This window comes from Pyxicephalus adspersus, chromosome 10 (genome assembly GCF_032062135.1).
Source record: "Pyxicephalus adspersus chromosome 10, UCB_Pads_2.0, whole genome shotgun sequence".
Lineage (NCBI taxonomy): Eukaryota > Metazoa > Chordata > Amphibia > Anura > Pyxicephalidae > Pyxicephalus > Pyxicephalus adspersus.
The window spans coordinates 44,044,293-44,057,298 of NC_092867.1; the positions used below are offsets into that span (position 1 = coordinate 44,044,293).

Below are 13,006 nucleotides of genomic sequence, written 5' to 3' on the forward strand. Positions count from 1 at the left end.
ACTATGCGTGATGACTCCATTCTGATGCTGAAAAAAGAATTGGTTTACACACAAAGCAAGATTTATATTTTGCATTTGCAAAATGTAATATTATAGGCCAACTAGAGTGTCCTAACTAGTGGTTTTCAAGCCACTGTAAACGACATGACTATGAAGGACATAATTGATATTTATTGATGTATATACCTGTATTTTCTAGCACCCTAGAAATGTATCAGGAAATTATTATTTTATATATATATATATATATATATATATATATATATAGGAATTAATATTTTATTTATTTTATTACTTTTCCAAATTTAAATATTATAGTAATATCATTTTCTAGAACTATGTATTAAGTTAAAAAATTACATATTAGATGTATGGTGGTATAATGAATTTATGACCCATCTCCTTAGTATCCACCTGAAAACATCTGGGTAGTTACTTAAAATTGCCGGGTGGTGCACCCAGCTAAAAGAGGCTGGGGAGTACACTGATATAGTAATTACAAAAGGGGTTCCCTGAAGAACTGAAAGCTATTTCAAAGCTATTTCCCCGTGTATTAAAAAGGCCAGGGAGGATTGTACTAACAATTTACACTCTCAGATATACAATATAGCTGTCTGTTTATGTATATTTTTTAATCCACAGTCTCAAAGTAATAAACTCAGAGCACTTTTCTTCTCCAAAGAATAAACTGTTTATGGTTAAGGTGTCTTGATACATCACAATTACACCTACTATATGGCCATATGGCCACAGATTCCCCACATACCCCTACAAATTATTGAGGGCCAGTGCTTCCAATTTTGTTAATACTCTAGCATACAAAGTTACCATATGGTGTTTGTTTCTAGTGTTAGCAACCCAATCAATGATTGGATGAGCTTAAAAAGTAACAATCTCCTTGTAACTGTAACTGTAACTCTTTGAAAAGTACCACGTCATGAAAAACCCCACAATTTTCTATACCATCGTAGAATGGCTCAGCTTTAGAAAGGGGGGGGGGGGTTACCATTCCTCAGGTATAGGGAACCTCTAACCAAACAATGTTCCACTGTAACAAAATAAAACCTAATTTACTAAATGGGGGTATTACATATGGATGCCTATTTTAATTCTATTATAGGAAGAGCCTATATGATCTTCAGCACCCCATTTTAGCTTTTTACCTGCAATAGTAGTGAACCTTTATATTGTTAGGAACAAAAAACACGCATTTTCCAGAAATATAGACAGTGACCTCTTTCATCAGGTACAAAGTTCTCAATGATCCAGAATAATCGATATCCTTGCAGATAAATGAACAGACGCCATACAGCTGGTCTGTTGTGATTTTAGTTTGGTTGGGAGAAGATACAACTCACATAGCACACTAAATAACTACAACACTAACTAGGCAAGTATTATTTTATACCCATAACTTAGTGATCTATTTACCAAATATGGCATCAGACAATGAATGTAACAAATGACTTTACTTTGTTCCAGGATAAAGAGCTGAACGATGAATCATCTTACAAAGTCTGTATGCATCTTAATTGTTGTAGCCTTGACATTTACCTTGAGTCAATCAGAAAAACCAGCCGTATGTTCTGTTGTACAAGGTCTTCCAGGTTTAAATGGTAGAGATGGAAGAGATGGGGCTATTGGACCAAAGGGTGATCAAGATAAGACTGTTTATTATTATTTTTTATTGGGTGATAATTGATAATTTTCACTGCTGTTCACACCAATTTGATTTTACAGAAGTCTGTGTTCCAAAGTGTAGAAGATCTAAGATAACCACTGCTCATTGCTAGGCATAATGTAGACAAAATTTTGGATCAATGCTGTAGACCACTAGTGTCCAACCTGTTGCCCCTTAGCACTTAGTGTGGCGTTCATGGACCCTACAAACAGTCTGTATATTTTATACGTAGGTGCTTGCTTGGGCCACTAAAGGAAACATATTCTTTGATTGGTTTCTGGTATATGGTTTTATAAAGTTCTTTCATACTATTTTGCTTTTTTCTGTGTCATCTATAACTTCACAAAAATTTCTAGCTAAGGGTAGCTGAAAAACAAAAATGTATTTGTAAAGGCATTCATTGTATTGATCTCCAGCAATCTCATAAAATTAGTTTCCTGCCTGAAAACATCTCCTTTAGCATATCCATAGTCTTTTTTTACCTTGCCTTTAGTTTCTGACCAGCACCTGTTGCATGTCTAGAGTCCCTGACAACCTTAGTAGCCTTTTATTTATGGTCTCGATGTGATAATTGCAGGGACTGAAATTATCCAAAAAGCTCACCGCCATTGCTATACGCAGAAGAGGTTCAGTGACCATACACTAGTTACAATTCCTCTATAATCTAATAACTTTAATACTATAACTATAATACTAGTTATTTTGCCATATATTAGTAATAATTTATCGATCCTAAAAAATGTATTCATCACTATTACACTATAGATTGCAAACTGTCAATGATGTTATACATTCCTTTAAGGTGAGCGTGGGGAGCCTGGAACTCCAGGTGAAAGAGGAACCTCGGGTCCTCCAGGGAAAGTAGGACCAAAAGGCATTCCAGGGGAAAAGGGGAATAATGGAGTTGTGGGTAAGAAAGTCTGCCTGATAATGTCATAATTGCATTTCTGTGTTAAATGCTAACAAACAGAGAAAGGAAGAACATAATATTCACCAAGGATTACTGGTGCCTATGCTATACTTTCACCCAACATTCTTGAGTTATTTTTTAGCTGTCAGTGACAATGTCTGATCTTTTATTGATACCATTATGTTTTTGTTACTGCACACATAAACAATGTGGTTGGTAATATTATGCATACCAAATTTCTAGTTACTTGTCTGTCAGGCTTATCTTTTAGGTTGTTATAATTACCATTCCTTTCCGCCTATCCAAAACTAAAGTTAAACGTATGGCTTTTATTATACTTCATCCAAACTTTTTTGATTATGATATGTGTTTAGGACTAGGCATTAAGTGAGCACAGGAATATTTTGGAAAACAGACAGCTGACACTGCATTCACAAGCCATATGAAAAACATGTTACATGAGAACAGTTTGGTGGGTCTGCGAATGCAACTTCCACTTTTAGATTCTGGTATTCATATTTTGACTAACATTTCCTTCTATTAAGGTAAGTTAATTAAATTTAAATTTAAAATTAAATTTCTCTTTTTTATTTTAATGTTATAACAACCACATTTTAATTAATATTTTAGCATGCTTATTATTTAATGCTTATTATTTAGCATAACATTGCAACAATTTTTCTATGAACTTATTACAGTGCTTTGCTTACTGCTCAGAAATAAATATGGACTGCATTTATCATGTAGATACCAACCAATAATATTTATTTTTTAATCATTAGACTACATATATCTCATTTATACCCCAGAGGAAGCCGAACAGTTTTTTTTTATAAGACCCAGATACTCACAACTTAACTCGAAACTCTTTGTATAGTTCAAAAGTCCCTACCCCATGAAATGTAATGGGTGAGAGACAAACAAATGGCTTGTTGTTTATACTATCTATATGATGTAAATATTGATTGAAGCATAGCCTCTGTATTTTATATATGCACTAGTAGTTTATGGGGTATTGAAAAAAAACTAGCTACAGAGAAGTATGAAAATAAAGTAAATAAATGATAGAGAAAAAAAAATTAAAAGATTGCAACTGTGAGAATCATCACAGGATGATTCCCACCGCTGCTTTCACAGTCGCCGGACTCACACTAACAGGAGGAGTACTGCGGCTGCATTGATGAATGCAGCCCTGAGAATCCTCCTATGTGCGATCCCTGGGCACTAGAGGTTAAATGAGGGCTTGCCAGGGGATAAGCTTATCCTCTAGCCAGTGCTGGTATACACAGCTGTGCCTAACCAACTCATTTAAAAGGACAGACAAAGATGCTGCATTCCCTGTTTGCTCAGGCATGCAGCGTCACCATACTTCCCAACTGTCAATAGTCACCCAGCTTATATATCATCACGATTGAATCCTATTGAACTGTACTTTAAACACTTTTTTCACAGTACCATCCCAATAGGGGGACCTTATACCTGTTAGAAGACCGTATGGTATCTCTGAACATACCTACTAGAGGTTGTTTTTAAGAAGGCTCATGTCTGTGAAAATTTTCTTTATCTTCACTAGAAACTTTTGGCATAAGGTCAATCTCTATATGATCCAAAAGTACTCTCCAAACCCCCTGCGGAAGCCCATACAGGGTGAAACGCGTCAGGGGGAGACATAACACTATATCATACAATTGTCACTTGGACCATTGTTTAGGATATACCTGTAAAGTATTTATATGTGTTTGTCCACAACTGAACATTTTAAGATTTTGGTATATAGTATTTTATATTATCATTTAAATAAAACTTTGTAGAATTTTAAAATTTTTATCTGAGTGCCATTGTAAAGGCTTTCTGTTCTGTCCTCCTCTCCATACTCTATACTTAAATAAGGCTGGGCACTTCTTATATTAATTTGTATTATACTTGAGTTTCCCTACACCACTCCCCTTTCCCCGTTTATCCACTAAAAATATAAGAAAAACAGCTCTTGTTTCAATACTCACCATGCTTCTCATACTGGGTCTGGGTTATTAAAGCTCTCCAAGGCTGGAGAGGATACATTTTCATCAGTGAAGCTTCGTCTGGTCTTGGTCTGGTGGATCTGGTCCACGGTTCAAAACATTTGCTAGCAAATACCAAATTACTATAAGTAGATCCATTCCAGGTTTGCTGGATCACCGAGCTTCACTGATGAAAGGGTATCTTCTCCAACCTTGGACAGCTTTAATAAATCAGGCCTGTGCTCTGAGATCCAACACTAGTGTCTTCTAGGTAGAAAACCATAAGTGAAATCTATGGCATCCGTTTAAAAAAAAAATGTGCTGCAATACTTAATAAAAAGTTCTGAATGTGAGCCTAGTTGATTGTAGACAGAAAGTATGTTATCCACAAGATCATTACATTTAAATAATGAATACAAAGTCCAATAAATGATGACTAATGGAGCAGAAATGATAGGATGCAATACAATACATTTTATTTTACATATAGTTAGCTTTAAGACTGCTTTGACCAGATTTTGAATTTGCAAGTTTTTATGTTCTACAAATACCATTTCACAATGTACTTATCACTGCTATTTGTATAATATTTGTTTCCTAAGGTCCGACTGGAAATAAAGGAGAGAAAGGTGACAAAGGAGTTGGCTTGCCAGGAGAAAAAGGGCAGAAAGGAGAGAAGGGAAGCCCAGGTAATTAATAAAATAAGTAGATGCGATAAAATATTAAAGAGGAAGTAAACGCAAAACTCATTGAAAACAAAAAAATATACACTGACCATTAATCCCGCAGAGCAGTCGATTGCTCCAGAGGTCTCTTCCATCGGGTACTGCCTTGGCCTGGTTAGTGTTGGTTGAATAGCTCGCTTTTCAATTCCACTGCTATTCGGTCGAATAGAGCAAAATTATTCGGATGAAGGAACGTTGAATTCGAACTTTATTAAAGTCAATGGGGGAAAAATTTGTGTTGTTTTTCGGGACTGTGTAGAACTTCTACATCCTATAAATACATTTAAAAAGACATGTCAAGACTCCCCCAGCTCTGTACAACACTGTACAAGTAAAAATAAAATAAGGAAGGCTTTTTTCTGTTGCTGGCAAGGCCATTTTATGGGGCGGTCAAGGGAACATGCCGGATTTTATACCGGCCTCCAAGTAGAGGCAGAGAGGGCCACGAGGGGGTTCCTCCGGACCAAAAATTAGCCACAAGGTTTCACAGCTCCGTTACAAGCCATGCACAGGCTTCAGAGTACAGGCAGAGGTCCCTGAGGGATCCAGTTACACAGTTCTGGTAAAAGTTATATAGGCCTCACAGGAGTGGGGACTGCATTGTTAACTGGAATCTCGAGCTGGGTGTAGTGCATGTTGAATGCCACCTAGAAGTCTGTAATACAATTTTTGTGAATGGAGTACTGACAGGTGGCAGCAGCAAGAGGAGGAGGCGGTAGGCACTGAGATGGAGTGGGGACCGCATTGGTAATTGGCATCTGAGCCAGGGTGTAGTGCATCATCAAAGCCACCTAGATGTCTGTAATACCATTTTTAAGAATTGAGTACTGACAGGTGGCAGCAGCAACAGCCGGCGGAGGAGGCAGTGGGCCTTGAGACAGATCGTGGACAAAATTAGTTACTGGCATCTAGAGCTGGGTGCTGGGCAGGTGGCCGCAGTAACAGCATGAGAAGGAGGCGGTGGGCCCTGAGATGGAGTAAGGACAGCATTAGAGGTGGAGGCCATCACCTATATGGACAGTGTAGAAGCTGTAGCTATTAGAGACATGAAAGGATGAACAAAATTCCAATCTGTCCCTACCTACTATGTAGCAAAACCACATGAAGGGGAATGGGCTTGGCCGAATCAGCGGGGAAAGAAGACTCTGTTGAGCTTGAGTCTGGCATCTAGAGCTGGGTACTGGGGAGTAGGCAGTGGGCAGGCGGCAGCAGTACACCATGAGGAGGAGGTTTCCCACGAGATTCCCTACAGTGCTTATAGTGGCTGTGGGCCCTGAGACAGAGCGTGGATGGCTGTGTTACTCCTCCTGCTCTTACTGCTGCCATGAGTTTGAGTTATGAGCAAAATAAAAATAGCTAAAATCTCTATGGGTAGGGGGGGATATCTGCCTGGCATCCACCAGGTTGATCCTCTGCCAAATATGTTTGAGTTTTAACAGAGTAGCAGCGAGGACAGAGGAGTATCCAGTGGAGGTGTTCTCTCTAGGAACAGGAGTCATGTTGAAATCACCCCCCATAATCAGATTAGGTCAATCAAACTGTGTAAGTACAATTTCTAAATTGTGAATAAAGTGAAGTTGGTCTTTATTTGGTGCATAGATATTAGCCAATGTGAGGACCCTGTTATCATGTTTGATCCTGTGGAGGTAATAACGTCCTAGAGGATCGGCTTGGGACTGCAGATTCTCAGGGGAGAAAGACTTGTGAAATGCAGTAGAGACCCCTTTAGACTTGGCATGGGGTATGAGTGTACGGGTGAGGCACAAGTATGTAAATCGCATTCCATAAAGGAAGGGAAACCAATAGGGTAGGGGAGAAATTGTCGGTATTGGGCCACCAAAAAGCAGCAGCACCAGAAATAGCAGCTTGAAAACAAACATTTAAATTAAAAGTGAAAAAGAAAAAACAACAGAGGAACATATGTAAGTAGACATTCATGAGCCACCAAAATGAATTATACTCATTTGTCTGCGTGCTGACATCCCAGTTGGGACATTAGATGTGGAGAAGATGTGACAAAAATCAGTAGTCATGTACTGGCTCAGTCGTAGGCGTTTGTGTACAGTCCAAGGTGAAGCCTGAGGAGGATCCAAAGAAGGTAGTTGAACCGGCCAATGAGGAATGGAAATATCAGTGAGACCCAAGGCATGCTGGAAGGAGGGTAAGTCCTCAAGATGCTTGAGAGATGCAGCTTTTCCATTGTGAAAGGCAGTTAACTGGAAAGGAAAACCCCAGTAGTATTTGATATTGCGTGAGCATAACACTTCCAAAACAGGTTTGAGCGCTTGCTGTTGTGACAGGGTATGGCAGGAGGGATCTTTTAGCAGGTGAATTGGGAGCCCATTGAACAAAATAGAGACTTGAGAGCAAGCCACTCCTATGATATTTTCCTTTAGGCAATATGGATGGATCCTGCAAATTATGTTACGTGGGCGTGCCAGATCTTGTGATTTGGGGCCAAAGGATCTATGGACCCTGTTGATTTCAATGGCATGTTCAGAGGGCCTTTGCAATAAATTGTTAAAGATCGTAGTCACAGCAGGCTGTAATTCTTCCGTGCTAATGCTCTTAGGAATGCCTCTTAATCTAATTTTGTTCCGTCTATTTCTATTTTTCCAATCATCATGTTGTTAGATTAACTGGTTAAGGAGAATGGGCTTCTGTATGTTTTACCAAACGCTCTCTGAAAGTTTCAGTCGTATCCTCTATATCCTCCGCTCTGCTTCCCATATACATTTTAAACACTGCCATTTCTGATATATATATGTGCCCTCTAGTCTTTGGATTAAGGAATCAAAGTCAGCTTTTGTAGGAAGTACTTTCAAGAGGGATTCAAGATCTTCTAACCTGGTATTACTGCTGGTAGAAGTAGCTGCAGGGAGGCTAATTGTGTGTGGACCCAGATCTAAGGGGTCTCCAAGACAGCTAGGGGCCAAAGAATGAGGGTCAGAGCTCACCTGAGGCTTGGTAAAATCCTTTGTAGTCGGCGTGTCTGCACGACATCTGGCTCCACGCTGACTGCAAGTTGTGGGAGTAGAGGGCCCAGCTGAGTTGAAAAAAGTCCCGATATTCTCGGGTCTGGGCACGCCAGATGCCGCAATGGGCGCCCAATGTCCATGATACCCCATAGGGATAATGTGTACGCGGGTGAGTGATGCTGGAGCCCCAAAAAGAGGAGAAAATGTAGGTAGGAGACGGGAGCCCTCGGTCCTTTTCAACCATGCGCCAAGCCACACCCCCTTAATACTATTTTTAATGTTTATATGTTAGGTACCCCAATACCCCTAGAAGCAAAATGATTACTGCTCTCCATCTGGCCAAAAGGCACCACCACATGAGCTAAAAAAACCTCTCTACAATACATGTATTAGGAGTAGTTAATGGGATGTTAAAGAAATCAAAGCTACAGAGAAGAAATTAAAAAATGTAAAATGAATAATAGAAAAACGTAAAAGGCCTGATCAGATTGTAGAGAAATGTGGATCAAGCAGAGACAGCAAGGAATGTTGACCAAGAAGCAAACAAATATTCAATGCCAGTAAAAATAAAAGAAACGAGTTCCTGTTGACAGCACTCAATTTTACAGCACTCATTAATTCATCTGTCACTGGAATCGATCACAAAATATTGTTTTTCAGCAACAATCATCTAAAGTCTGTATGGGGCTGTAGCCCAAATGGGATTTCCTTTACTTCTGTCCATAGAAAGAAAATGCAAGGGGTTGCAATAATGATTCTTACAGTAAGCATAATTTAAACTAACCCTTGCCTTGCTCCATGTGAGAAAATACAGATTCACCTTAGTTGTCCCCATTGGAATTGTGCAAAAACACAAAACATTAATTTTTATTAAAAATGTGGTCATGTGACTGCCAATACCTTTACCTATGCTTTTCTTCCTGGTCAGTGGGTGGTCAATGAGTCTGCCGATATGGCCATTAGTGGTAGCAACAGCTAATCCTGCTGGCCATTAACCCTTGTGCACTGCAGTCACCAGATCATGACGTCACTGCTGTATTGCTTAAATATTTGCATCCAGGACCGACGAAAGAAAGTCCCTCTTCAGTAATCCAATGATTATATGAACCACTGGTAATATCAGCAAGTACAAATGAGGAACTGAGAGGATATTGGGACCTTTAAACTTTTAGAATATTGATGGTATGCTCAAAGAAACATATAGGAATGCCTATACAATTGTTCCTGTTGGACCCCTACTTTAAAGTGTATATATACCCAAAATTTTTTTTATTATTTTGTATAGAATGGGGAAAGGTTTTCAGATTTCTGGTATCATGCTTCAGTACTCAGGCTCAGATCTAAATATTGGACATTTTCTTTGTAGATGTGGAGAGCGCCAAGAAAACTTTTGATATGGAACGTCGAATAATTTCCCTGGAGAAAAAAATGTCCTGGGTAAAAAGTGGTAAGTGGTTGCCCTTTAACATTTCCATGAGGATGTGCTATTTAAATCAGGCATAAATGTATTTAAAACAGGCTTAAATCTATTGTTTAACGTGTCCAAACAAGTAGAAATTTTCATTGTAGAGCACCCCATATTTCAGGGTGATCATATTATCAAATAAAAGCACACATTGGCACCTCCTGGATGTTATGCATTCTTTTCATATTTTGTTTTCTATATTTACCCAAAGAACATAATGTTGTAGTAATTATATTAGCATTATCATTGTAGTTTTTATATTACAAGGAGGAGTAGGGGACCTAGGCTAGAGGATCTTCTGATGGGTCACTCAGGCAGTCCTAGCCGCTATAGAATTTCTGTAGTGTGCTTCCTTAGATTGAGGGAAAAGTATGATGTGACATAAAACTATACGCAATGCACTTATCTCACTTTAGCTCTTGTATCTTTCAGTTATGCTGTTATTTGGTGGTAAAGAAGTTGGTAATAAAGTGTTTGTAACTAATGGCCAGGAAGGAAACTTTTACGATGCCCAGAAGATGTGTCGAGAAGCTGGAGGAAACTTAGCCACTCCTAGAAATGAAGCTGAAAATAGTGCTTTAAGAGGGATGCTCAGTGCTAGGGGTTCAGGGAGCACTTTCTTAGGTATATCGGATTTACAAGTAGAAGGAACATTCACGTACTTAACAGGCGAAAAGGTTACTTTTACCAACTGGAATCCAGGAGAGCCAAATAACAATCATAACATAGAAGACTGTGTAGTGATTCTGAGCAATGGAAAATGGAACGATGTTCCATGCAATGACCAAAGGCATATTATCTGTGAACTCCAGTAAACCAGATACACAAGAGCACATTTTCTTCCTGCAAAAAATTAATGAAAAAGATAAATATTACACAAGCAGATACTATACTTTTTTTTAAATACTATAAATTAAGTATAACAAAAAATGTGTAAATCCATAAATACAGTTGACATTAAAAATTCTGTCCTTTAATAATTCGGATCCTTCAGTTTTACTCCATTGATATCGGAGCGCATTTTCAACTAGTGCTGTACTCCAGAATCAGCTGTTAGGTCTTGCTTTTCCTCCATAAAATGAAGCTGTTCCTGTTGCTGAGGATGCTGTTACTGTCAGTCATGAAGATAATCATCCTGACGGCCTATCTGCTATTTAGCTCCTTTTCGAGGGTACAGTAATGATAAAATTCTGAGGCACTATTTTGTTTAGTTGAACTAAAATTCTGTCAAACTGTTTTATTTAGTTGGTGAACATTAAAATTCCATTTGCTTTTCCTTTAGTGTCATTTCATTTAGTGTTATTTCATTTTAATTGATTTTCGAACCTGTACTGTATAAAGATGATGTATCCTGAAAGAGACAAAAGAAACGGAGAACAGCTCATTCATATACAAAAGAACACTTTGAATCCAAACTAACAGTAATTGGATTTTTTAAAATCTCAGCTTGGTCAGCTTAACGTTTATGCTACTGATATTTCTTTAGGATGTAGGGACATTTTTGTCTGGTTGTGTCTGGCCAAATTCGTTGGATGCTCTTTTATCAAAGGGTAATCCACCAAAAGAACGATAAGGGAGAATTATGTTATATTTAGGATCCCTTTAAATTATTCAAGTAGGAAGACAGTGATATCAAAATGGTTAGAACATTTCCCAAAAAATAAGTAGAGGATATTCTTATGGCTTTATCTAAAGCGTGGGTGGTGCTCCCAACAGCTACCCTGTTTCCCCGATGATAAGACACTGTCTTATTTTTTTTTGAAGGCCAAAATATTCTCTAGGGCTTATTTTCAGGGGGATGCCTTATTTACCTTTTTACCTAAAAAGGGGGGGCTGTCTTATTTGATGGCCCTGCCTTATCATCGGGGAAACACGGTATGTATAGAGAGATGACTCTTAAGATATCTCTTCACATTGAACTTACCTGATGGGTATTAGCTCCACTAGTAAATGTCCCAGATGTACATATGAACGGGCTGATCTATAAGGAATTGTCCTATAATATAAAAATTTTGGCGGTTAGTTGCAAACTATATTACCTTATCATTAACAAATTATGTACCTCTGACACCTGAGTGGTTGGTGGTAGGTATAAGTGAACTAAATGGGGCAAGAATTACGAGGGGGAGTAGGACTTTGTCTATTCATTCATTGGTGGCAAAAATAAAAACAATATTACACAAATGGACTCTGATCCACCCACGTTAAGGCTTTTTAAGTAAAAACTGGAGCTTGTATTTAAGATGGCTTGGATTGAGGCCTCACTAGATAAAGAATCTAAAGTTTCGAGATTCTTTGAAACTTAGGAATCTTATATTGATACTCTGCTATCCTCAATAAAACAACAAATAGTGAAAAATTTTGATCAAACCATATGGTACACCCAGAGAGTTCTTGATAATGATCCTCCTATATTATTAAGAGCTATTACGCTATAGCGTAAAAGTCCATGTAATTATATGACTATATATGTGTTCTTTGTAACAATTTTTGTTGTGTTTATTTGACTATATTGTATTGTTACATCCTTCAATATATGAATAAAAAAACAGTAATCTCAGTACAGGAAATGCTTTAACAAAGTTGGTGGAAGAAGGAACTATAGTCAAATGCTAATTAAATCTAATGGTAACTTACCTTGCTTGTAAGTTGAAGACATGTATTTATATGCTTCTTTGCAGTGTTTTCCTCCAATTCCACTTGCAATGTAACTTTGAGCTATCTAAAAAAATTGACTAGGAGATTTTATTTCCTTAACCCACTTCTACCTTTTATGTGACTGCTAGGAAAGAAGGAATGGGGAATACAAAGGGGCCTATTTGGGCTGCTGCTATCACATCCAAGATATTGGCACCTAAATTAGGTCTTTGAGCTAAGCTTTGGACTTAATTATTATGCATATATGTGGTTTTAATAGCACAAACAAAATTATAAAACAATAACATTTTTTAGTTTTAACTAAAAATAACCCTGAGATAATGCCCCTGATTCATCATTAAAATCCGCGATTGCTGGAAGCGCGAAAGTACGCGCAGCCAGCGATCGCGGGTTATCGCGGTCCAGGACTCGAGTGCGCACGTACACTCGCCTCCTCACTGCCAGCCGGATTCCTGCCTTGAGCAATAGGGGTCACGAATCTGCCAATTCAGGCGATTACATTTCAGCTGCGCGATTAAGGAGGATCTAAGCACAATGGTGAGATCATAGCAATTAATTAGCGCGCACCTGCTCTCTGTTCTGTGCTTAT

At 38.3% G+C, this 13,006-nt stretch overlaps 1 protein-coding gene across 1 annotated transcript; it reads left to right on the forward strand.

The window, feature by feature from the left end:
• The first annotated feature begins 1,248 nt into the window (after positions 1 to 1,248).
• On the forward strand, positions 1,249 to 11,035 carry LOC140339205 (mannose-binding protein C-like). The gene is made up of 6 exons (XM_072423776.1): positions 1,249 to 1,390; positions 1,483 to 1,652; positions 2,484 to 2,591; positions 5,194 to 5,280; positions 9,661 to 9,741; positions 10,192 to 11,035. Exons 2-6 carry the CDS (start codon positions 1,499 to 1,501, stop codon positions 10,572 to 10,574), a joined length of 813 nt encoding a protein of 270 aa, XP_072279877.1. The 5' UTR covers positions 1,249 to 1,390; positions 1,483 to 1,498; the 3' UTR covers positions 10,575 to 11,035.
• The last annotated feature ends 1,971 nt before the right edge of the window (positions 11,036 to 13,006 follow it).